General features: G+C 37.2%; 1 protein-coding gene across 1 annotated transcript; it reads left to right on the forward strand.

Moving 5' to 3' along the window:
- Positions 1-13,147: 13,147 nt before the first annotated feature.
- Positions 13,148-23,910, forward strand: LOC123665027 (26S proteasome regulatory subunit 10B). Its single transcript, XM_045599387.1, has 10 exons — positions 13,148-13,208; positions 13,290-13,441; positions 13,693-13,812; positions 14,049-14,185; positions 18,215-18,313; positions 19,324-19,473; positions 20,110-20,233; positions 22,058-22,268; positions 23,303-23,468; positions 23,751-23,910. Exons 2-10 carry the CDS (start codon positions 13,357-13,359, stop codon positions 23,826-23,828), a joined length of 1,170 nt encoding a protein of 389 aa, XP_045455343.1. The 5' UTR covers positions 13,148-13,208; positions 13,290-13,356; the 3' UTR covers positions 23,829-23,910.
- Positions 23,911-24,869: the final 959 nt, after the last annotated feature.

A 24,869-nucleotide genomic window follows, 5' to 3' on the forward strand; every position in this document is an offset into this window, starting at 1 on the left:
ACGACACATTTATCCATGTACGTTTTATAATAGCACTTCGGACTAGCGGTCCCAAGACTGTCTAGAAAGCCAGTGGACTGTTATAAATAATGGCTGATGTGTTGAGTCGTTTCATGCCACGAAACTGGATGACCACGAATCTGTATTTAATGTTTTCGTATAACACATGACTATATGTATATATGTATATAACATATGGTAATATTTCAGTTATAAACTCATAAGCTACTGGATCTTTTTAAAAATTCTATTACCATTAGAATGCCTTAATATGACTGAGTAAAGTATGTTATATTTTAACAAGAAAATCGAGTGTGCTTTAGAACAAACGACTAAAGAAAAACTTACGAAATGTAACTCTCTCTCTTTCTATATTCACTAATTTATGTCTCCCTTTACCTCCATTCGCCTCGCCCGATCACGCTTTTCGTAACTCTCGTCACGCATTCACCAGCTTACTCACCAAGTCAAGCGTGCGTAAAGAAGTTCTACTTCAAAAAACTTAACAGTATCAAGTAATCTACACGGGACAAGCCAGCTATCAATAAATCGGAAATGGAACGTTTAAAATCGACAAGATAATATCAAAAAGGTTTTACTTCGTAACTGTCCAGTGAAACGGAGGTAAAAAATAAAACAGACAGATGTTTTTAATCGGCGTGTCCCGCAGGAAGCACCCCGGTTTGTCAGAACCAGGATTTTCTTCGGTCGCCATAGTTTTCTGCTTTATAGCAGACTTCAAAAAAGGATATGGTTCTCAATTCAACTGTATTATTATGTGACATGTGTGTTACCTCAGAACTTTGTACTGGGTGGACAGATTTTTATGATTCTTCTTTTTATCGAAAGATAAAACTTGTCACGTGGTCCCATTTAAATATAATCGAGTTTTGCTTAGAATTTTATAAAATAAATATATATATATATATATGTATGTATGTATGTATGATTAAGCTCTGATCCTTCTGCTACATGGGGAAAGAGGCCTATCCCCAGTAGTGGAATATTACAGGCTTCAGCCGCTTCAGCGGTACTCGTTCAAATAGTAACTACAAATCTTGACGGTATATCAAGATAAAAACTTACATCGGCTTTTAAATTAAAACTATAGAACTACAATTGTTAACAATACGATCAAATGTAGTAATTTTGGATTTTATAGCTATAAGAAAGACTGATAAAAACTTTTTTTTAAATATATCTCAGGTACAGACATCGATCGACCAATGGACAATAGTAAAATTTACTAAACACATTAAAATTTGTTTTTTTATCATTAAAAACATCTAACGCCGATTTGCACGAAAATAAATTAAAATTGAGTAGAGATTAAACTAATTTAATCGCAAGAATTGTATGAAATTCTTGTGATTAAATTAGTTTAATCTCTACTTAAATTTTAATGTTGTTTCGTGCAACTCGGCGTAAGAATACTGTATTAAAGAAAAAACGTCACATTTTTTAAACATCAATAGACTTCCGAAGGGAAAAACACAAACAGCCCGAAAAACATTTTTTTTTTTTTCGTACATTTGAACAACTTGAAACTTTAAATAAGATAAAACTCTAACAAAAGACAAGACGGGGAATCCACAGCGAACTGCGTTATCATCCACAATAAGGATTTATAAAGAAAAAGTTTCGATCTAAATTTTTTTACGATAAAACTTTTGCCGTCAGTCCGCAGTATTGATACTGGCTACTTTTTACTTAGAACTTCTTTCGTTGTGTGTGGAAAGTGATTTTTTTATTCTGTTTGAACACTTTGCAATATAAAGTTAGGTTTTTGCATATTTTGAGAAAAATCGAATGCTACAACTACTTATAATCATGTGGTCACCATACCATATAATTAATTTAAATTATAAATTTAAATATTATTAAGGTTCTTAAATAAAATGAAGCCGGATCCGCTGGATTACCGTATCCGATTTTCCAGATTTCAATACCTACCTATGTTAAAAACCCAAATATTATAACCTCTCAAAAACCCCTATATTATATATAATTCAATAATCACTATTACTGTTTTACTAACAATAATAATCATTTTTGAATATCATACCAAAAATCGGGATCAAACCTACGTCTCCGACTGACCGTGTCGGCGCTCTAGGCAATTAAGCTATGGAACGATGTATGGGTAACACAAAAATAAAATCGTACATATTAACTATAATAATATCAGTTATAATAGATAATATGTATATTCCTATATAATATATGAAATAATACGTATATTCCGATCCCTCTCACCCCCCTCTCTTCGCGTGGGTGTCGTAAGAGGCGACTAAGGGATAACGCAGTTCCACTACCACCTTGGAACTCAAAGAGCGGCGGGATACCCATCCGACTGCTGGCTTTGGAAAGCAAAAATGGCGGGATACCCATCCAACTGCTGGCTTTGAAATACACAAGCCGAAGACGCGCAGCAGCGTCTTCGGTGCGACAAAGCCAGCCTTACGGTCACCAACCCGCCTGCCCAGCGTGGTGACTATGGGCAAAATACATAAGCCATTTTTGGCGCGAACTTGTGGAAGCCTATCTCCAGCAGTGGACTGTGATAGGCTGAAATGATGATGATGATGATTTAATAGGAAATCACTGTTTAATTTCTGAACCATCAAAATAATTCATATTCGTTCTGCGACAAAGGAAAACAACGAAAGAAAACTGTCGCGTGTGAACAGAATGCTTAAGATAGAATATGTAATAATAAAGATGACGAAGAAGATTGATTTGTTTGAAAACTTAAATCTCAATATTTATCAGGCTAGTTACACTTTTGTTAATGACTGTATAAAAAAATAGTTCATTTGAATTAATATTACGGTCTTATACACAGGTCTGGCAACTATAGTGGTGGGGGTACGTCGGCTTAATGGTTTACAACTGCTAGAGGCATGACGATCGGTGGTCATCACGTCACGCATTTATGTTTTAGAATATAACCAATTACAATGAAACGTCACTTAATGTAACCAATTACATTGAAGCGTCACACAACCGACGTTCGCAGTGCGCACTGCGCACCGTACCACGTGACCGCACAGTGACGAATGATATATAGGCAATGGCGTACAGCGGTGTTAATGCGAACGAAAAGTTATGACATTATCGTACTAAACTCTCACCATTTAAATTTGACTTAGTTTCCTGACATGTGTATAAGACCGTGATTAATATCAATGGTCTTAAAAAAGTATGAATGGTTCCGCTAATGTCACGTAGAATAAAGAAGAAACGAAGGATTGATTAATGCGTAGACATTACAACCTGAAGTCTACCTTTATTAGTTTAGTAACAGTTTTGACTCACTTGTAAGAAAAAACCTGGTGAAGAGATATTTTATGTCATACTAACTATCCGATCAATCTCTTTCGTCTATTCTCCATTCTATGTGACATTGGCGAAATCATCTGTGCTCATTTGGCACTATTGAAAGCCATTAATCAAGAAGAAGAAGAAAAAAACCTGTCAGACCAGATAATAATCAGACACGCGCGTTATATTGATCGTACCGATTAATCTATTTACGGTCGAAATTACAACCTTAATGCAGTTTTGAAGAAAAAAAAATTATAATGACGCATAACTTCGGAGTAAATCTCAATTTGACACGTGCCAAATAATAATTTAAGTAGGAGAATCCAGAGAGATACTACTAGTTTTAACATAAATTACTAAGCCATGAATATTTGCTAAAAATATACCGACGGAATATCTTGAGCTTTGAATACATTAGGTTTTTTAGAATCGTGTGTAAATCTATATTCTATCATCTACTTATATGGAAATTATTTCTATTGAGCTAAGTGTCCAAGAAAAATGTCATAAGCGCAATTATATGGAAGTCGAAACATAATGTGCCCAAAACCGTGGTCATTTACTTCGTAATAAAATTTCCTTAAGGTCAGCATCGATTTCGTTCCCTAAAACAAAGTCCAAATTGGCTCGCAAGTCGCTTTAAAAATGGCTGGACGTCATAGTGTCGGTCGTATTTTGTTTATTACCTATCTCCGCGTGTAATGGTCCGTAAAAGTTGACGGCGTACGTAGAACAGCAATAAATAAACTGTTTTATTTTAAGACAATATCAATAATTCTGTTATAAATATATTTTCGAGCTTCTGATATACGAATAAAAGTCATTTCATTAATAATATAGTAATTTATTGATAAAACACCTTTTTTCAGTAAAACATGTATTAGTTATATTTTAAGTTACTTGTGGTTGCCTTGGAAGGATAATTTTGGTAACCTTTTTGATCTTTAGATCACTTTAGTGATATTACATTTTTTTAAATATATGAGCTATGTTGTAATCGCTACACTGATGCTATGGGCAATAATATTTCTATTGCTAATGACACTACCACTCTCTTGTTATTCCTACAGTCACTTCTACTATTTGAGCCACTGCTACAGTAAACTTTGATTTTTTTATTTGAGTTTACGTTGATTTTAAGTTGATGACGCTTTAGCGCAGCGGTCACAGCACAGGCTTTTGCGCTGGCGGTAGCTGGCTCAATCTCCGCTCATGACAGATATAAATAATAAATATTGGTCATATAGATGTTTGTCGTAGTCTGGGCGCTTGTGCTTGTGTATTGTGTGTGTTTCCGGACCCCCGACACAGGAGTAAATCCTACTGAGGACCGTTGAGTGTGAAGCGTTTATTATTATATTATTATTAAAAGTAGAGTGCTTGAAGTAAAAATGAGGCAAAATATTTGATGTAAAACAGACGAGCCTAATATTTATATCAATACTAGCTGTGCCCGCGGCTTCGCCCGCGTTGAAATCAGTGTGTCACAAAGTTTTCCCGGCAAACTTCCAGTGAAACTCTCATCAAAATCGGCTTAGCCGTTGCGTAAACCTTCCTCTTAAACCGCATGAAAATCCGTTCAGTAGATTTTGAGGGAATCGATCACATACACTTTTGGAGACTTTGTTTTATAATACACTAACTGTTGCCCGTGTACATCCGCGTGGTTATAAAGATATGCATTACTATTAAGATGTTTAACGCAAATTATTGTTTTATTTCAGGTACTTGAAATGCTTATCACACTGAGTAACTTTTTAAAAGGCACAATTTAGTATAATTTAATAGTTGTTTTTATAAAACCTCTCTATACACCACATTCATAATTTTATTTTCAGGCAGCAGTATAAATAACCTATCAGGCGAACTTATATGTTTCATACAAACTATCAACCCCAATTAAGCCCCTTAGCGGTGGAATATCGCAAAATCCGTTCTTAGCGGACGTCTACTAACTATAATCTACCTCCCTGCCAAATTTCATCTTTGTCCATCCTGGATGGATGAACCCTCCAGCGGTTTTTGAGTTCTCGTGATGAGTGAGTCAGTGACCTTTCTCTTTTATATATATATAGATTACGATGCATTATTTGGACACCATCTCATCATCTATAGAGCACACATTTTACATTTCAAGTCTCTTACTTCAAAAATATAGAACTTTCATACAAACTTCCAACCCCCGTTTTACCCCTTTAAGGGTTGAATTTCATAAAACCAGTTCTTAGCAGATGTCTACACCCCATAAGGAAACTACCTGCCAAATTTCAAGTTTGTATCTGTTATAGTTTCGGAGATTTCGTTATGAGGGAGCCAACCTACCATCCCCCGGTTTAACCCCAAAAAGGAGTTGATCTCTAAAAATACATTATTTGGACACTTTTTCACCATCTATAGAGTTTACATTTTAAATTTCAAGTCTCTTACTTAAAAAACATAGGACTTTCATTCAAACTACCAACCTCCGTTTCACCCCCTTAGGGGTCGAGTTTCGTAAAATCGGTTCTTAGCAAATGTCTACGTCCTATAAGAAACCTACCTGTCAAATTTCAAGTTTGTATCTGTTATAGTTTCGGAGATTTCGTAATGAGTGAGTCAACCTACCATCCTCCATTTTAACCCCAAAAGGGTGTTGATTTCTTAAGATAGATTATTTGGACACCTTTTTATCATCTATAGAGCATACATTTTAAATTTAAAGTCTCTTACTTCAAAAACCTAGCACTTTCATACAAACTTTCAACCCCACTTTTAACCCCTTAGGGGTCGAGTTTCATAAAACTCGGTATTAACGGATGTCTACGCCCTATAAGGAACCTACCTGCCAAATTTCAAGTTTGTGGCTGTTTTAGTTGCGGAGATTTCATGATGAGTGAGTTAACCTACCATCCCCCGTTTTAACCCCAAAAGGGAGTTGATTTCTAAAGATAAATTATTTAGACACCTTCTAACCATCTGTAGAGCATACATTTTAAATTTCAAGTATCTTACTTCAAAAACATAGTACCACAACATAAATTACCAACCCCCGTTTTACCCCCTTAGGGGTCGAGTTTCGTAAAATCCGTTCTTAGCGGATGCCTACGTCTTATAAGGAGCCTACTTGCCAAATTTCAAGTTTGTAGGTGTTATAGTTTCGGAGATTTCGTGATGAATGAGTGACCTTTCGCTTTTATATATATTATTATAGATAAAATAATAGTTATTTAGTTATCTTTTATCGAGAAGCGGCCAATCGATACCAATATAATAACTAATATAATAATCTGTTCCAAGTCTATATGGAAACTTTACCCGTCATTGTTAACGTCTTTGGCAAGATTGTCAATCTATTAGTTGTACTCTTTTAATCAACCAAAACTTATAACACATGGACATTAAATTGTGTGTATTGTAGTGGCAAAAATATCAGATAAAATGTTTTGATCGTTGATCGACATGTCTGAGATAAAAATGTTGACAAGGTTGACTAGTGGAGCTATACGATCAGTAGTAACTTGACTTTGATGAAGTATTTTAATAATTTGGATATATTCGCCAAACATTGAGTCAGTATGAGTCATGGTCAAAACCTAAAAGAAAATGTAGGAGACAAAAAAATAATAATAACAGAAAGAAAGTAAAAATTTAATAAATGTTAATTTTAAAGGTGTATTAATCGTTTGTTTTTTTTTTTTCTCACAAAAATCGGAAGTATCAAATCGTTAACACTTCAATTTCTTGGCATTGTATGCATAACATTTTATTATTCTTTTTTTGTGTAATGTAGTGTACTACAAAAAAAGCAATTTCATTGTCCAAAATAAACTCCCATGTAGTCATCATCAATTCAGCCTATCGCAGTCCACTGCTGGACATAGGCCTCCATAAGTACGCGCCAAAAATGGCGTGAACTCATGTGTTTTACTCATAGTCACCACGCTGGGCAGGCGGGTTGGTGACCGTAGGGCTGGCTTTGTCGCACCGAAGATGCTACTATGATGCTATACCGATGCTACTACCAAAATCAAAATCAAAAATAGCTTTATTCAAATAGGCTCTAAGAGCACTTTCGAATCGTCATTTTACAAATCAAAACTTTAAAAATAAATTATTATTTTTGTAAAAGTGAAGCTACCACCGATTCGGAATGTAGATTCTGCAGAGAAGAATCGGCAAGAAACTCCGCAGTTACTCTTTTGAAAATAATATATAAACTGTGTTTTAGTACAAAATTAGAAACATGTTGCATGAAATACAGCGTCACTAAGTCCACACATCTTTATCAACTATGTAATCCTGCACCGAGTAATAAGCTTTATCTATTATTTTTTTTAATAAAAACAATTCCAAAATCGTTTGTGGTATTTTATTATACATGCGAATACCGTAACCCAGAAAGGAAATGTTTACTTTTCGCAGTCGGAAACTTGGAGTTACAATTTTGTTATTCCTTCTCGTGTTTACAATGCGATTATTACTATTTATTTCAAAACAATGAATATTCTGGCGGATATACATAATATTGTTATAAATATACTGCGACGCGATCATTAATAGGTCCACCTTTTGGAAAACATCCCGTAGGGAGACTCGAGCTCCAAGATCGTAATGCCTCCATAATCGAATAGCCCTTTTTTGCAAGATAAATATAGTCTCAATATCTGCAGCATTACCCCACAGTAACAGACCGTAAGACATAACACTATAGAAATAGCTAAAATATATTAAGCGTGCAGTTGCAACGTCGGTCAGTTGTCGTACTTTTCTAACTGCGAATGCCGCGGAGCTGAGTCTACCATTCAAGGATGACAAATGGGAATTCCACTGAAGTTTTGAGTCCAAATGTATCCCTAAGAAAACTGTAGTATCATTCACAACAAGCCTCTCGTTATTTATTATAAAATTATAATTTGGATGCTTAACATTAGGTAACGAAAACACAACGTACTTGGTTTGTTTGGCGTTCAAAACCAAGTTGTTTATTTTAAACCAATCTTGAATTCGCGACAAAGAAACGTTCACGTCGTCATAATTTACTTTTTTCCTATCAACTTTAAATATTAGAGAAGTGTAATCTGCAAATAGCACTATATCACAAATATATTTAACATAAAATGGCAGATCATTTATATATATTAAAAAAAGAAATGGACCCAGAATCGACCCCTGTGGAACGCCCATTTTTAGCTCAGATCCAGAAGACTTCGTTCCGTTTATTGATACGTGTTGAATTCTATTAGATAGATATGAAGCAATTAGATTAAGAGCTCTACCATTAACGCCGTAATACTCAAGTTTACTTAATAAGATCCCGTGATCCACGCAATCGAATGCCTTTGATAGGTCACAAAATATACCAATAGCATTTTGTGATCTCTCCCAGGCGTCATATATATTGTTACGAACACTCGAAGAAACTAGCGCCATCTAGCGGCAACCATTGAAACCACACAAAGACAGAGATCGCATGAAACTCTCCACTCAATACTAGATGGCGTTAGAGGAACTACTGTGGAACTTTGTAGAAGTATAGTCTCGAAAACCGGGCACATGCGCGAACTTTCCAGAATGGTCTGGGCCTCGTGTCGGCCGATATAAATAGCCGCAGGGAGGCGAGCGAGTACAGTTCAGTTTGAGCGATCTTCGAGGCGACTTCAAGAGTGAAAACTAGTGATCAAGAGTGGTACCAGCGAAACCTACGACATTGGCTACGACTGAGGACATTGTGAGTGCTTAGTCTTTGAACTTAGTGCTTAGTGTTTGAACCTAGTGCTTTGTGTTGGACCTAGTGCTAGTGAATAAAGTCTTGAAAAGAGTCAGCAGGTCTTTCTCTCCAAATCCTTCGAACCCTAACACGTAACAACTGGTGTCAGAAGTGGGATTTGGAGATGCCATTGACTCCGAAAGAAGACTTTAAGGACGTCGAGGGCGTCAGGACAAGGGCACAACGAGCTGCGGAGGCCACACCTACTGGGGACCAAGCTCCACCCAACGTGGACCAAGCCCCGCCCGCTGACCCCGTAGCTTCTACAGACTCTCAAGTGGCTCTTCAATTAGGAAGTTTAATTAAATTAATGGAGCTGCAAAGGGCTGAAATTCGTGCTTTGCAAGAATCACAAGAGCAAACAAGTTTCAAATTGCAAGAATCACAAGAGCAGCAAAGGGTTGAAATTCGTAGTGCTTTACAAGAAGCACAAGAGCAAACAAGTTTCAAATTGCAAGAATTACAAGAGCAACAAAAAGAGCTCCAAGAAAAAACGCTTTGGGCTGTAAAAGATGTTAGTGATGCGGTGACTAAGCTTCGAATAGATGTCGACGTAGTGGAAGAATGAGTTACTGGGTTAGGATTGGATGTTGAAAATGTGAAAACCGGCCTCACTGAATTACAGAAGAAAGTAGTGCGCCTTGAAACCACGGGAGCCGCGGTGTCTAGTGGAAGTACCGGAGTGGCGCAAGGACCAAGAGTGAAAGTGCCTCCATACGACGGTACTACTCCGTGGAACGCTTATCGTCAACAATTCCAGACGGTTGCTACTGCCAATGGATGGACGGAAGAGCAATGCCTGACCGCTCTCACTGTCGCGCTCAGAGGGCAAGCTTTGTCGGTTTTGGAAGCACTGCCACATACAGGAAATGGGTTCCAAGACTTGATGGAGGCACTTGAATCTCGATACGGGATCGGGGATCGGGGATCGACATCTGGAGCACGTGGTCCGTGCCCAACTGCGTGACAGAGTCCAACGCTCAGGAGAAGGACTACAACAATGGGCGTTGGAAATTGAGAAACTCGTCAGGAAGGCACACCCAGGAGCAGACACCAAGATGGTAGACACGAATATTGTTCAAGCATTTGTCGACGGAATCAAAGACCTGGAGGTCAGAGCTGCAGTGAGGCTTCGTCACCATACATCGTTAAAGGAAGCATTGGCGCATGCTTTGGAGGTCGAGGCTGTTCGCCATGACATACGGCAGACCCATAAGATCCGCGAGGTCTCTGTGGAAGTCAGGGAGGTTAAGGCTCCTAAGAAGAAAAATTCTGGAGTCATGTGCTACAAGTGCGGTGAGAGGGGCCATCTTCAGCTCAACTGTCCACAAAAGAAGACCCAGATAGCAAGGACGAAAAGGATCGAGGAACAAATAGAGGAGCTGAAGAAGCAAAGGGCTTCGCCTCCTGCCCGGGATCAGGAGTATGCCTTCAAGACGAAACACCGCAGTGGAAAGATGTATGGGAATGCCGATGTACTCTCACGAAGGCCATGTTCGGAAGACTGCATACATTGTGTTAAGCAAGAATCTAATGAAGTACCATTAAAGCTAACAAGAACAAGTTCTTTGGGTATCTGGGAGAATGATGCTATGAGGGAAGCTCAAGAAAGAGATGACGACCTTCGGCACATCATCACATGGAAGAAACGGGGTGACGTAAAACCAATCTGGAGTGAGGTTGCACCCACTGGCGCTGTCACTAAGGCGTACTGGGCTCAATGGGACAGTCTGATACTTCAAAACGGAATACTCTACCGGAAATGGGAGAAGACTAACGGCAGAGAGTTCCACCTTCAGATAATTGTACCAAGAACGAGAGTACCAGATGTTCTCCGTGAAATACATGATGGCGTATCAGGAGGTCATCTAGGTGTCAAGAGGACGTTAACAAAAGTGCGAGAACGATTCTACTGGTTGCATTGTCGAGATGATGTACAGGATTGGTGCCGCAAATGTACTACTTGCGCTGCTGTAAAAGGACCACAGACCAGGAGCCGTGGGAATCTGCGGTTGTATAACGTCGGTGCACCGTGGGAACAAATTGCAGTTGACGTAGCGGGGCCATTTCCTGTAACGGAATCGGGAAACAAGTATTTTATGGTCGTCATGGACTACTTCACCAAATGGCCCGAAGTGTTCGCCATACCAAACCAAGAAGCTACAACAGTCGCTTCTAAGTTAGTCGAAGAAGTGATATGTCGCTTTGGCGTGCCTCTAGAAATCCATTCCGATCAGGGCAGGAACTTCGAATCGCAAGTATTCCAGGAAGTATGCAGAATTTTGGGCATGCATAAGACGAGGACCACCGCGTACCATCCACAGTCTGATGGAATGGTTGAGAGATTTAACCAGACCCTTGAGAGGCATTTGGCGAAATTGGTAGACGACAAACAAAAAGATTGGGACAAGTATATACCGCTCTTCCTTCTGTCGTACCGAACCGCCGAGCATGAGAGCATAAAAGCTACCCCGGCGTATGTCAATTACGGTAGAGAATTACGAATACCAGTAGACCTATTGACTGGAGGGTCACCGGAGGAATCAAATACCGTACAAGACTATGTCAGCGATTTAAAGGAAAAAATGCGCTATATACACGCCTTGGTTCGGGAAAATGGTTTACAGTCAAGTGAGAACATGAAAACCCGATACGACCGGAAATCGCACACGAGCGGCTTCAAGGAAGGGTCACTGGTGTGGCTGCATAACCCAACCCGCCGAAAAGGGAAATCTCCAAAGTTGCAGACCAAGTGGGACGGTCCATACAAAGTGGTTACCCGACTGAATGATGTGACTTACAGGATTCAAAAGCAACCAAGAGGGGCATTCAAAGTGGTACACCTAGACCGTTTGGCGCGTTACCATGGCAGTAACAACGATGCTCGGGACGAGCATCTCTAAGAGGGGAGTAGTGTTACGAACACTCGAAGAAACTAGCGCCATCTAGCGGCAACCATTGAAACCACACAAAGACAGAGACCGCATGAAACTCTCCACTCAATACTAGATGGCGTTAGAGGAACTACTGTGGAACTTTGTAGAAGTATAGTCTCGAAAACCGGGCACATGCGCGAACTTTCCAGAATGGTCTGGGCCTCGTGTCGGCCGATATAAATAGCCGCAGGGAGGCGAGCGAGTACAGTTCAGTTTGAGCGATCTTCGAGGCGACTTCAAGAGTGAAAACTAGTGATCAAGAGTGGTACCAGCGAAACCTACGACATTGGCTACGACTGAGGACATTGTGAGTGCTTAGTGTTTGAACTTAGTGCTTAGTGTTTGAACCTAGTGCTTTGTGTTGGACCTAGTGCTAGTGAATAAAGTCTTGAAAAGAGTCAGCAGGTCTTTCTCTCCAAATCCTTCGAACCCTAACACGTAACAATATGTTTGAGAAGTGCCACACCAGCATCTGTCGTAGAGCGACCTCTAGTGAAACCATATTGTTCACTGTGAAAAATTCCATTAACTTTAAAATGGAAAAGAAGTTGATTTAGAATAATTTTTTCAAATGTTTTACTTAAGGACGGTAGGATTGAAATGGGTCTATAATTACTGGGATCACTTCGACTTCCCTTTTAAAAAAGTGGTAAAACTTTACTACATTTTAGCAAATCTGGAAAAGACCCCACTTTAATAGCATTGTTAAAAATTGAAGCTAAGTACGGAGCGAGGTCATCAATGATAGAACTAATTAATTTAACTGAAATGCCCCACAGATCATTCACCGTCTTTGGCCTGTGTATTTCAAAGCCAGCAGTTAGATGATTATCCCTCCATCAGTCGGCTTTTTTAGTTCCAAGGTGGTAGTGGAACTATGTTATCCCTTAGTCGCCTCTTACGACAGCCACGGGAAGAGAGGAGGTAGCTATAATCTTTAATGCTGTAACCACACAGCATGTAGTCATAAAATCAATCAACATAAATATTTAAGAGTTTTGTGGAACGATTTTATTTTAATAATTTGCAATACTTAATATTTATATTATATATTCAAAAGAGGTATGTAACAAAAACTAATTACTAAGTAATAAAGCAACTTGCTTGTCATTCAGGATTCAGCTATTGTATAATCTTTATTGGAACCAAATTGGAACCGAATCTTACTTATCTGTTATTTTAATGTCAAAGTCAAACAAATTTAAGAATAAATTCAGACTAGGCTGTATGGATTATAGTCCTTTGCCTTTCCCTATTGGGGATAAATTTTAAAACAACAAATTTAAGAATCATTTGTGTAGGGTGATTCTATTTCTAATTAAACGTTAAATAATAAACATAATAACCATGGATTCTATGAGAGAAAAAGCATTTCAAGATTATCGTAAGAAGTTAATGGAACACAAAGAAGTGGAGTCAAGATTAAAAGATAGTAAGTAAATATAGTACTCGATTATGCCTAATCATCATTTTCGGTATAATTTTTTGTTAAGTTTTCTTTATTATTTAATGTTTTAAAATGTTTCTTAGTGAATATTTTACTTTATTTCCATAGAAATTTTTTCATAATACCATAAATATTTAAGTATTTCCTTGCGATACTAATATTATATTGACACTGCACAAACATCCGTTAAATTCATCAATATTGAATAGTAATATGCATATCTTGTATAATTCCAGTGCGAGAACAGTTAAAAGATCTCACCAAGCAATACGACAAAAGCGAGAATGATTTAAAAGCATTACAAAGTGTTGGTCAGATAGTCGGTGAAGTTCTCAAGCAGTTGACAGAAGAAAAATGTAAGTAACTAAGACATTTAATACAATACTATTTTTTATCTATTTGTTATAAAGAGGAATCATTTATTTACTTTTACAGTATAATAAGCTTTAAAACAGTTAACATAACAATATTTATTTCATTACTAGAAATTTAAGTTACCAAAGACTGAAAGAGGCTTTAAAAGTTTATGCTATGACCCTTTATAAATTATAGAAACAGATATAACTAAATTATGTACTAATTATTATTTCAGTTATTGTAAAGGCAACAAATGGACCGAGATATGTTGTGGGTTGCCGACGTCAATTAGACAAAAACAAGCTAAAGGGAGGCACCAGAGTCGCCTTGGATATGACAACGCTGACCATCATGAGACATTTGCCAAGAGAGGTAAAAAATTTGCTATGCTCTTTGCCAGCCTATTTCCAAAACACATAGTAGTAATGTTGGGATAAAAGTAGGCCAAATTTTAGACTGTATGGTCATTCAGTATAAAGTAAATTTGCTAATATTGATAAGATTTATCAATGATTTACAAATACTGTAAAATTTGTCAATCAATGTTGTCAATGTCTATTTCATCTTTCTCAGATTTTCATTTGGTTTTTTTTTTAATTTAACCAAGTTTCATGTGTACGATTTTATTTTTGTGTTACCCACACATTAGGAATTCTAAACATTTTTGAATATCATATCAAAAATTGACCACTCCAGCGGGGTTCGAACCCGTGTCTCCGACTGACCATGTCCGCGCTTTAGCCAATTAAGCGGTTCGCTTAAACCGAAAATAAAAATCATCATATCAAGTTTCATGTGTTTAATTCTTTAAAATGTTCGAGTAAATCGAGCCACTGTTGCTTAGTTAGGTTAGGTTAGTTAGGTAGTCATTAAAAATGCTGCCCTATTCTGTATGGGTTGTAAGTTAATAATTTTTGAAATAAAACTTTTTACGCATGCTTAACTTAGGGAATAAGCTGGTCAATATGTCAGGAAGTACATCTTCTTCACGCAAGAGAGAGATTGGTGTGAGCACACATTTTCTTTCTCTCATAGCCAGTTACGTTTTGTATATACAATATCTAAGACAATGCAGGCCTATTGCTGAAGAAGTTTTACTTCAGTCGTGTGGTCTAAAGCACACTCGTTTTTTTATTATACAATATAACAAAACTCATTAAAACCATCAGACCATTATTAGCACTCTTTAGAAAACAAATATTTATATATTTGTACTAGCTGTGCCCGCGGCTTCGCCCGCGTTTAAATCAGTGAGTCACAAAATTTTCCCGGCAAACTTGCCACGATGTCCTTAGATGGCGAAGTGGCTTCTTCCGGACCTGGACAGATATAATATCATAAATAACGGTTCGTTATTAAACAGGTTTGTTATTTTTGTTGGCGTCCTGTCGTGTTGGCGCATTTGCGCGTTGGCACGTTGGCGCATTGGCGTGTTGGCGTATTGGCGCATTGGCGTGTTGGCGTATTGGCACATGGGCGTGTTGGCGCATTGGCGTATTGGCGTGTTGGCATGTTGGCGTGTTGGACTGTTGGCGTGTTGGCGTGTTGGCGTATTGGCACATTGGCGTGTTGGCGCATTGGCGTATTGGCGTGTTGGCGTGTTGGCGTATTGGCGTGTTGGCGTGTTGGCGTGTTGGCGTATTGGCGTGTTGGCGTGTTGGACTGTTGGCGTGTTGGCGTATTGGCACATTGGCGTGTTGGCGCATTGGCGTGTTGGCGTATTGGCGCATTGGCGTATTGGCGTGTTGACCTGTTGGCGTGTTGGCATGTTGGCGTGTTGGACTGTTGGCGTGTTGGCGTATTGGCACATTGGCGTGTTGGCGCATTGGCGTGTTGGCGTATTGGCGTATTGGCGTGTTGGCGTATTGGTGTGTTGGCATGTTGGCGTGTTGGACTGTTGGCGTGATGGCGTATTGGCACATTGGCGTGTTGGCGCATTGACGTATTGGCGTTTCGACGTGTTGGCATGTTGGAGTGTTGGCGTGTTGGCGTGTTGGAGTTTTGGCATGTTGGCGTGTTGGCGTATTGGCGTGTTTAAGTTAAGCGGACAATAAAAAAAATGTCGATGTTTCCGATTTTAGTAATTTTCCAATATGCAATGAATCAAAACTAATGAATGAAAACTATTGCTAACGGGCGTCAGATGTAGCCCGGACGACGACCACTGACTACTGCGCTCAGTCAGGCGTTATACACATTATATAATTTATATGTAGAAAGCCGGTGGAGATAACTCTAGAAGAAGTCTCTTCCAGCTAACCTGCGGTAGTTGTTTAATTTATTTTTTATTTTTTATTTTATTACTTGACTTTCATTTGGACAAAATATTTGTGTTGTTACGGCAATAAAAAATATAGGCGCCCCCTATCTTCCCGTTGGTGTCGTAAGAGGCGACTAAGAGATATCATAGTTCCACTACCACCTTGGAACTTAAAAAGCCGACCGGTGGCGGGATAACTATCCAACTGCTGTCAAACGGCCTTAGCAGTGGAATATCAAAAAATCCGTTCTTAGCAGACGTTTACTAACTATAATCTACCTCCCTGCTAAATTTCATCTTTGTCCATCCTGGAAGCATGGACCATCCAGCGGTTTTTGAGTTCTCGTGATGAGTGAGTCAGTGACCTTTCTCTTTTATATATATAGATTACGATGCATTATTTGGACTCCTTTTCACCATCTATAGAGCATACATTTTAAATTTCGTCTCTTACTTTAAAAACATAGGCCTTTCATACAAACTTCCGACCCCCGTTTTATCTTTTACGTCCTATACAAAACCTACTTGCCAAATTTAAAGTATGTAGGTGTTATAGTTTCGGAGATTTCATGATGAGTGAGTCAACCTACCATTCCCCGTTTTAACCCCAAAAGGTAGTTGGTTTCTAAAGATACATTATTTGGACATCTTCTCACCATCTATAGACGATACATTTTAAATTTCAAGTATCTTACTTCAAAAACATAGGACTTTCATACAAACTTCCAACCCCCGTTTTATCCCCTTATGGATCGAGTTTCGTAAAATCCGTTCTCAGCGGATGTTTACGCCCTATAAGGAACCTATCTGCAAAATTTCAAGTTTGTAGCTGTTATAGTTTCAGAGATTTCGTGATGAGTGAGTCAACCTACCATACCCCATTTTAACCCCAAAAGGGAGTTGATTTCTAAAGATACATTATTTGAACACCTTCTCACTATCTATAGAGCATACATTTTAAATTTCAAGTCTCTTCCTCCAAAAACATAGGACTTTCATACAAACTTCCAACCCCCGTTTTATCCCCTTAGGGGTAGAGTTTCATAAAATTCGTTCTTAGCAAATGTATACGCCCTATAAGAAACGTACCTGCCAAATTTCAAGTTTGTAGGTATTATAGTTTCGGAGATTTCGTGATGAGTGAATCAACCTACCATCCCCCGTTTTAACCCCAAAAGGGGTTGATTTCTAAATATACAGTATTTGGACACCTTCACACTATCTATAGAGCATACATTTTAAATTTCAAGTCTCTTACTTCAAAAACATAGGACTTTCATACAAACTTCCAAACCCCGTTTTACCCCCTTAGGGGTGGAGTTTTGTAAAACCCGTTCTTAGCGAATGTCTACGCCCTATAAGAAGCCTATCTGCCAAATTTCAAGTTTGTAGGTGTTATAGTTTCGGAGATTTCGTGATGAGTGAGTAAACCTACCATCCCCCGTTTTAACCCCAAAAGGGAGTTGATTTCTAAAGATTCATTATTTGAACACCTTCTCATCATCTATAAGGTATACATTTTAAATTTCAAGTCTCTTACTTCAAAAACATGGGACTTTTATACAAACTTCCAACCCCCTTTTTACCCCCTTAAGGGTCGAATTTTGTAAAATTCGTTCTTAGCGGATGTCTACGCCTATAAGGAGCCTTTCTGCCAAATTTCAAGTTTGTAACTGTTATAGTTTCGGAGATTTCGTGATCAGTGAGCCGACCTACTATCCCCCGTTTTAACCCAAAAAGGGGTTGATTTCTAAAGATACATTATTTGGACACCTTTTCACCATCTATCTATAGAGCTTACATTTTAAATTTCAAGTCTCTTACGTCAAAAACGTGGGACTCTCATACAAACTTCCAACCCCTATTTTACCCCCTTAGGGGCTGAGTTTCATAAAATCCGTTCTTAGCGGATGTCTACGTTCTATAAGGAGTCTACTTGCCAAATTTCAAGTTTGTAGGTGTTATAGTTTCGGAGATTTCGTGATGAATGACCTTTCGCGTTTATATATATTATAGATTATAGATTTGAACAAAATTATACAATCTCTTTCATTTCTCAATTTTTTAATTCTAAAACGATTTACAAAATTTATATTGAGCATGAGCATTTATTACTGTTATTGTTATTATTATTATTTTAGGTGGATCCCCTTGTTTACAACATGAGTCATGAAGACCCGGGTGACGTCACTTACTCTGCTATCGGTGGTCTGCAGGAACAGATCAGGCAACTGAGAGAGGTAAGACTTGTTTATTTATCGTAGTATTATAATTACTAGCGGTCACCCAGTGGTCGAAATTTGACCATAATTAATTTAAATTATAAGTTTGAACATTATTAAGCTTCTGCTGTCAAAGACTATACTTCTATATAGTAAACAAAAGAGTATATATGCGTGGTGTGTCAAATACATGGTAGTGTGTGTAATTTTTTTTTATAGATTTAATGTATTTTATGCATAATAAAAAAAAATATTAGCTTCCTGCACATCTTCGCTATATAAACTAGCTTATAGTTTGTGTGTTGTGTGTCATACTCCTCCGTCCGCGCAATTTATGTAAAAAGGGGTACAAAGTTTTTGCGTCACATATAGATAATCGCGACGACACGTTCACTTTCAATATACATTGACAAATAATAAAATGAGAACATCAACATAATCAATATAAAATGTATTACTGAAGACAACTCAAATGGTTCTTGTCAGATCTCGTTCAAATATAAATGAGACCACACAACAAGCACTAACTTGTGAATAAAGAAGTCATTAGAACAAAACACAGTCAAATTGAGTACCTACTTTTTTTAAGTCTGGTAAAATCATTTTCAATGATCAGAATCTGTCTTATTATCACTAACCGGCTTCGAAAAAAGAAGAATGTTCTCAATTTGACTTAATAATTCTATATTATGTGTTCTACCGCATATCCTCAGATCCTTCTCCTACATGGAAAAAGAATGGCTTTGCCCAGCAGTGGATGTTATAGATCGTATTCTAGTATAATGTTCTGCTTGTGTACTGATTTTGATCATTCTTTCTTTAATCAGAAGTCGGTGCTTGATGTGTTTTCCAATTTAAATTTGATCGAGATCTGACAAATACTTTTTAAGTTATTCTTCATAATACATATTTACTTGACTATTTTTTTTTTCTCTAACTACTTCATATAACTCGTTGATGTGATTGAAGTTAATTTTTTTGTTTTTGAGCAAACTAATTGGTATATGTATTATTATTTTACATTACAGGTAATCGAACTGCCACTAATGAATCCAGAACTCTTTGTCCGTGTGGGAATCACTCCACCTAAGGGATGCTTGTTATACGGGCCGCCCGGTACTGGCAAGACTTTGTTAGCTAGGGCCGTAGCTTCTCAGCTAGATGCTAACTTCTTAAAGGTATGCCGTTTTTTTTTTAATATTAATAGCTATTTTTGTATGTTCAGTGCAGTAGAGTGATTATTTATATTTCAAGTAATTTTTTTATTGTTACTAAACTATTATAAATCCCAGTATGTATGTATGCATGATTAATGCTCAATTGCCGATATTCTTAGGATATTAATAAATTATTAATTTATTTAAGTTAAATTATAATATATATTAATCTATACAAATAAACAAAATTAGAGTGTCTGTTTGTAATATTAAAATAACCTTTTTTTACTAAATGCATATGGATGTATACACGGTACATATAACAAAATAACATTTTTTTACAATTTTTCTCTGTCTGTCTGTCTGTTTGTTTGTTCCGGCTAATCTCTGAAACGCCTGTACCGATTTTGACGGGAATTTCACTGGCAGATAAAGCAGATGATGCAGCTGAAAAATTCATTCATTTTATAGCTACAAACTGAACAATCACTTTTTTGTTAAATTCCACGCGGACGAAGTCGCGGGCACACCTAGTCAATAATATAGACAAAAATCAGTTGATTATTACCAGTCGCTATGAAACCCTTAACCATTTTCGTCACCACTAGATGGCTCTGTTTAAGACTTCTGTTATTAAGTTTAGTTTGTCAAATACAGGTTGTGTCATCAGCGATCGTAGACAAGTACATTGGTGAATCAGCCCGCCTTATCCGCGAGATGTTTAACTACGCAAGAGACCATCAACCCTGCATCATATTCATGGATGAAATTGATGCTATCGGTGAGGATTTATATCAATACTAGCTGACCCTCGGCCAACACTGTTCTACCATATGAACAGGAACACCATAATCACTTGGGGTATAAAAAATAGCCTACGACCTTCAGGCCTACCAAATATACATGAAAACTTTTATGACAATCGGTCATGATATTTCGGAGGAGTTCTGTAATAAACACTGTGACATGCAAAAAATTTGGTATAGATAAAGTGACAGTGGGTCTTTGGTGTAGTTCACCCATGACTCAGCTCCAGCTCCAAGGTTGTTGGTTTGATTCTCACAGTGAGATTGACAAGCAACTTTTAAATTAAACCAATCGTATAAACTACATAAAACTTAAGAATCGATCAGTCGATTATGATCAAACCATCAAATATGTGTAAATAGTTTAGGCACAAAATCAGTTTACAAGTGCTATTGGGTTAGTTTAGTTAGCTCTTTGGTTTATTTTTGGTTACATACGACCATACACTTATTAGAAAAAAACCACACATGTATAAAAAGTGTGTGCGTGTGTGTGCAATGGCAATGCATATGGCAGAAGTGAAACTTCTCACAAGTCATAGGAAGCTATAGTGCGTTCAATGAGCCGAGATACCAAATGTAAACAAACCAAATGTGAGGTCATTCAACTATGCAGGGTTTTGTAACCTTTTTTTTACTTACACAAATTTTTAAAATGTAAAATGTATTTATATTTTGATAATTACTGAATTAAATATAATTATGTATTTAAGATTTGATACTTCTTAAATAGTAATTATCGAAATATAAAAATGACGCGCTTCAGGACACGAAATGAAATAAAAATAAATAATACAAAATCAAACGGTCGTCCGCGTTCCGATTGTTTTTAAGGCCGGTTAGAATATCGTTCGACCTTGCAGAGAGACGTGCAGCAGATAGCAAACAAACAAGATAGAAAGAGATAGACTATATTTTGTTTGTTCCATCGTCGCTACGAAAAAATGATGGGCTTTGTTTACATTTGGTATCTCTTCTCGTTGAACAGACTTTAGACCGTTGCGATTTGTTCTCTATCAAAGATGATGAGGGTCTCGTGAAAAAGGTCGTAAGTGCTATGCAAAACGCGTCGCTTACGCGCTTTGAGCAGTAATGTGTTCTATCTCATTCTTTCCTATTTATTTATGTTTCTTTATCGTGACGCATTTTCGTTTCATTGAGTCACAACAATTCTAAAGAAGTTTCCCGTCAACAATATTTACCTAAAACAACAGTCACCTGTTACTCATGTAATACACGCAATAAAGTGCCCAACCCCAGATTGTAGACACAGACAAATGTGTGCTTGTGAATAGTAGAATTACATGCTTCCGCCTGTAATATCCCATTGCGGGGCACAGGCCTCTTTCCCCATCTAGGAGAAGGATCAGAGCTTAATTCACCACGCTGCTCCAATGCGAGTGATATAAGTATTCATCATCATTACAGCCTATACAGTCCACTGCTGGACGTAGGCCTCCACAAGTTTACGCCAAAAATAGCGTGAACTCATGTGTGTTGCCCATAGTCACCACGCTGGGCAGGCGGGTTGGTGACCGCAGTACTGGCTTTGTCGCACCGAAGACGCTGCTGCCCGTCTACGGCCTGTGTATTTCAAAGCCAGCAGTTGGATGGTTATCCCGCCACCGGTCGGCTTTTTAAGTTCCAAGGTGGTAGTGGAACTGTGTTATCCCTTAGTCGCCTCTTACGACACCCACGGGAAGAGAGGCTATATTCTTTACTACCGTAGCCACACAGTACATAAGTATTCAAATGATATAAAAATTATTAAACTAAATATGTAATATTTCTACCGTCAGGTGGAAGACGTTTCTCAGAAGGTACGAGTGCAGATCGTGAAATCCAACGTACACTAATGGAACTACTTAATCAAATGGACGGTTTCGATTCCCTGGGTCAAGTGAAGATCATCATGGCCACCAACCGACCTGATACCCTGGACCCTGCCCTACTCCGACCCGGTAGACTGGATAGGAAGATTGAGATACCGCTACCTAATGAACAAGCTCGGTAAGATTAACTAATAAGGGCTTATACTCACTACTACATCTATACATATAATAAAATGGTAGGAAAGTCAAAACAGTACATTGAATATTTTTTTAAAGAATACTTGGGGTGTGATCTACAATCAATACCAAAGCCAAAAATATAGTTTTTAGAATTTTTGTCTGTTTGTATGTCCGGGATAAACTCAAAAAGTACTGCTTTCTTAAGTATTTACTTTCAAATTTAGCACGAATATTATTAAGAAGTCGGGTCAACATATAGGCTACATATTATCACGCTATCGCCTTCGGGGAACGAGCAGTGAACCTTTATTTCTTCAACGCATTCTGTAACAACGTGTAATCTAACAACGCATATTTGAATGTTGTTGTTATTATGTTAATAACCATGCTATAAGCTAGCTTCTCACTATAAATAAAGACATTCTGTAGTATATTTAGTATCAGAATTGCACCCGTGCGAAGATGGGGCGGGTCGCTAGTAGTTACATATACACATTGAGGGTACAGACAGAAACATCTTATAATCTGGACTAGACCGCCTCGGGAAGTACCTCGACCTTACAGAAGATCATAGCTAAATAATACTGCTTTCAAGCAGTGTTGTGTTCTTATGGTAAGTTAGCTAAAGCTTCCGAAGAGAATCGGGGGAATAAAGTGGGCAATAGACTTGCTTTAATTTACAAACCATATTTATTTATTTATTTCATACATAAGTTTACAGAGCTTTGCCCCAGACACGAGTAAGTCAATCAAAATTAAAAAAAAAAAAACGCAAAAACACAGGTATGACAAATGAAGAAAATAATGATAAATGTAGAATTTAAAATATACAATCTTATCAAAATACAATAATTAAAATTTACAATGTCAATAAAAATATACCTACTCAGTTGATAATATAAAAATAACTAAATATCAATAATTTTGTTAAGAAATTCATATGTAGAAATTACAATATCAATATGTTTTTTTTTATTTTTATATAGGGACCGATCTTAAGATCTGAGATTATGATTGTTTGTTACTCCTCAGGCTGGAGATTCTCAAGATACACGCTGCACCCATAGCTAAACACGGTGAAATGGATTACGAAGCTGTTGTAAAGCTGTCTGATGGGTTCAACGGAGCCGACCTTAGGAATGTGTGCACTGAGGCCGGACTGTTTGCTATCCGTGCGGAAAGAGAATATATTGTACAGGTAGGGTTTAGTTATATTTTAAATAGTAAGATCCTTCGGGGTCGTCCATAAATCACGTCAGGCTTAACAACCTAGAGCGTCACAAATTTGGTATTAATCTTTTTCTTAGACTAGTATTACTTTTTTTCTGCCTATTTAGACAGTCGATCTGACGGAGTAAACTGACCAGTAAAAACCAATCATGCGTCGGAACTGACACACATTTTTTTTTAATAAATATTATTTGATTCTATATAATAAATTGTTTAAATTATAATCTAATTGATTTATTTCCATATTTAGGAGGATCTAATGAAAGCAGTGCGCAAGGTCGCAGACAACAAGAAACTCGAAAGCAAGTTGGATTACAAGCCAGTGTAAAGTGAAATGTTTGAGATAAACAAATACATATATACATGTTGTCATTAATATTCATTTCTTAATAAAATTTAGTTTAAACGCCCAAGGGATTTTATTTAATAAAAATGCTTACACAACCCTGGTTTTCACATTTTATAATGTAACTTCCTAAAGCGGTCGTACTCTAAATAATTTTTTTTTACATATTTTTTTTTTTTCATTTTTTTATCTACTTTTTAGTGCTAATTCCTTTTAAACCATGTTTAATTTAATGTAAATTTCTTATGTTTATATTAGTTTGAAGTTTTTCTTTATTTCGGGAGATTGTTTAATGTATATTTGTGTGTGGACTTGACAAGTTCATAAAACTGCCACATTAATTAATTGGGCATATAATCTGTTGAACCGAAATGTTTCTTAATTTTTAAACAATTTCAAATACAGAGGGCGTCAACAACCACGAGTCAACCATAAAAGTTATGTCCCGAGCTATTATCTAATTAAAAAACAGGCAGCTGTATCACAGTTTATACTATTACGGCTGCCAACGTTAACTTGTATATGTTTCTGTTTAAAATGTGAATACTTAACGTACTGTAAATTGTTTTGTTAAAAGGAGTGAATAAATAAATTGTTATTATTAATTCGGGCGGCAGCGGAGTTGCGTCTCGATTTCGTCTACCTGCGTTACTCCACACGATTACCCTTTTTAGACAGCTTCGTTGGACGACTGTGTGGACTGTTTCTGAAGTTTGAATTTATTACCAAATTGATGTTTTGTGGCAATAATCTACAACTAGTATGAGTAATAAACGTCGGTGTTTCCCTTTTATAATAATTACAATGTTTTTCCGGCATTTTATATTTCATCATTAAATGCTCTAAGGTATTGGTAGGTAAGTGGTAATAACGTAGGTATACAAAAAATAATTTATATTCAATAAAATAAAAAACGATATTCTTTTTCCGTGTTTATTTAATTTAATAAATAACATTTACAAAATGGTAAAAATACTGAGTAGTTTATATTATTATAAAGGTCAATAATTAACAAATCTTCAG

Source organism: Melitaea cinxia, chromosome 23 (assembly GCF_905220565.1).
Source record: "Melitaea cinxia chromosome 23, ilMelCinx1.1, whole genome shotgun sequence".
Lineage (NCBI taxonomy): Eukaryota > Metazoa > Arthropoda > Insecta > Lepidoptera > Nymphalidae > Melitaea > Melitaea cinxia.

Bases quoted from the DNA above. Each gene is read 5' to 3' on its own strand.
- LOC123665027 (XM_045599387.1), top strand. From the start codon at position 13,357: ATGGATTCTATGAGAGAAAAAGCATTTCAAGATTATCGTAAGAAGTTA. The intron at 13,813-14,048 runs GTAAGTAACTAA...TTATTATTTCAG, and splicing joins GCAGTTGACAGAAGAAAAAT to TTATTGTAAAGGCAACAAAT. The intron at 19,474-20,109 runs GTATGCCGTTTT...TGTCAAATACAG, and splicing joins TAGATGCTAACTTCTTAAAG to GTTGTGTCATCAGCGATCGT.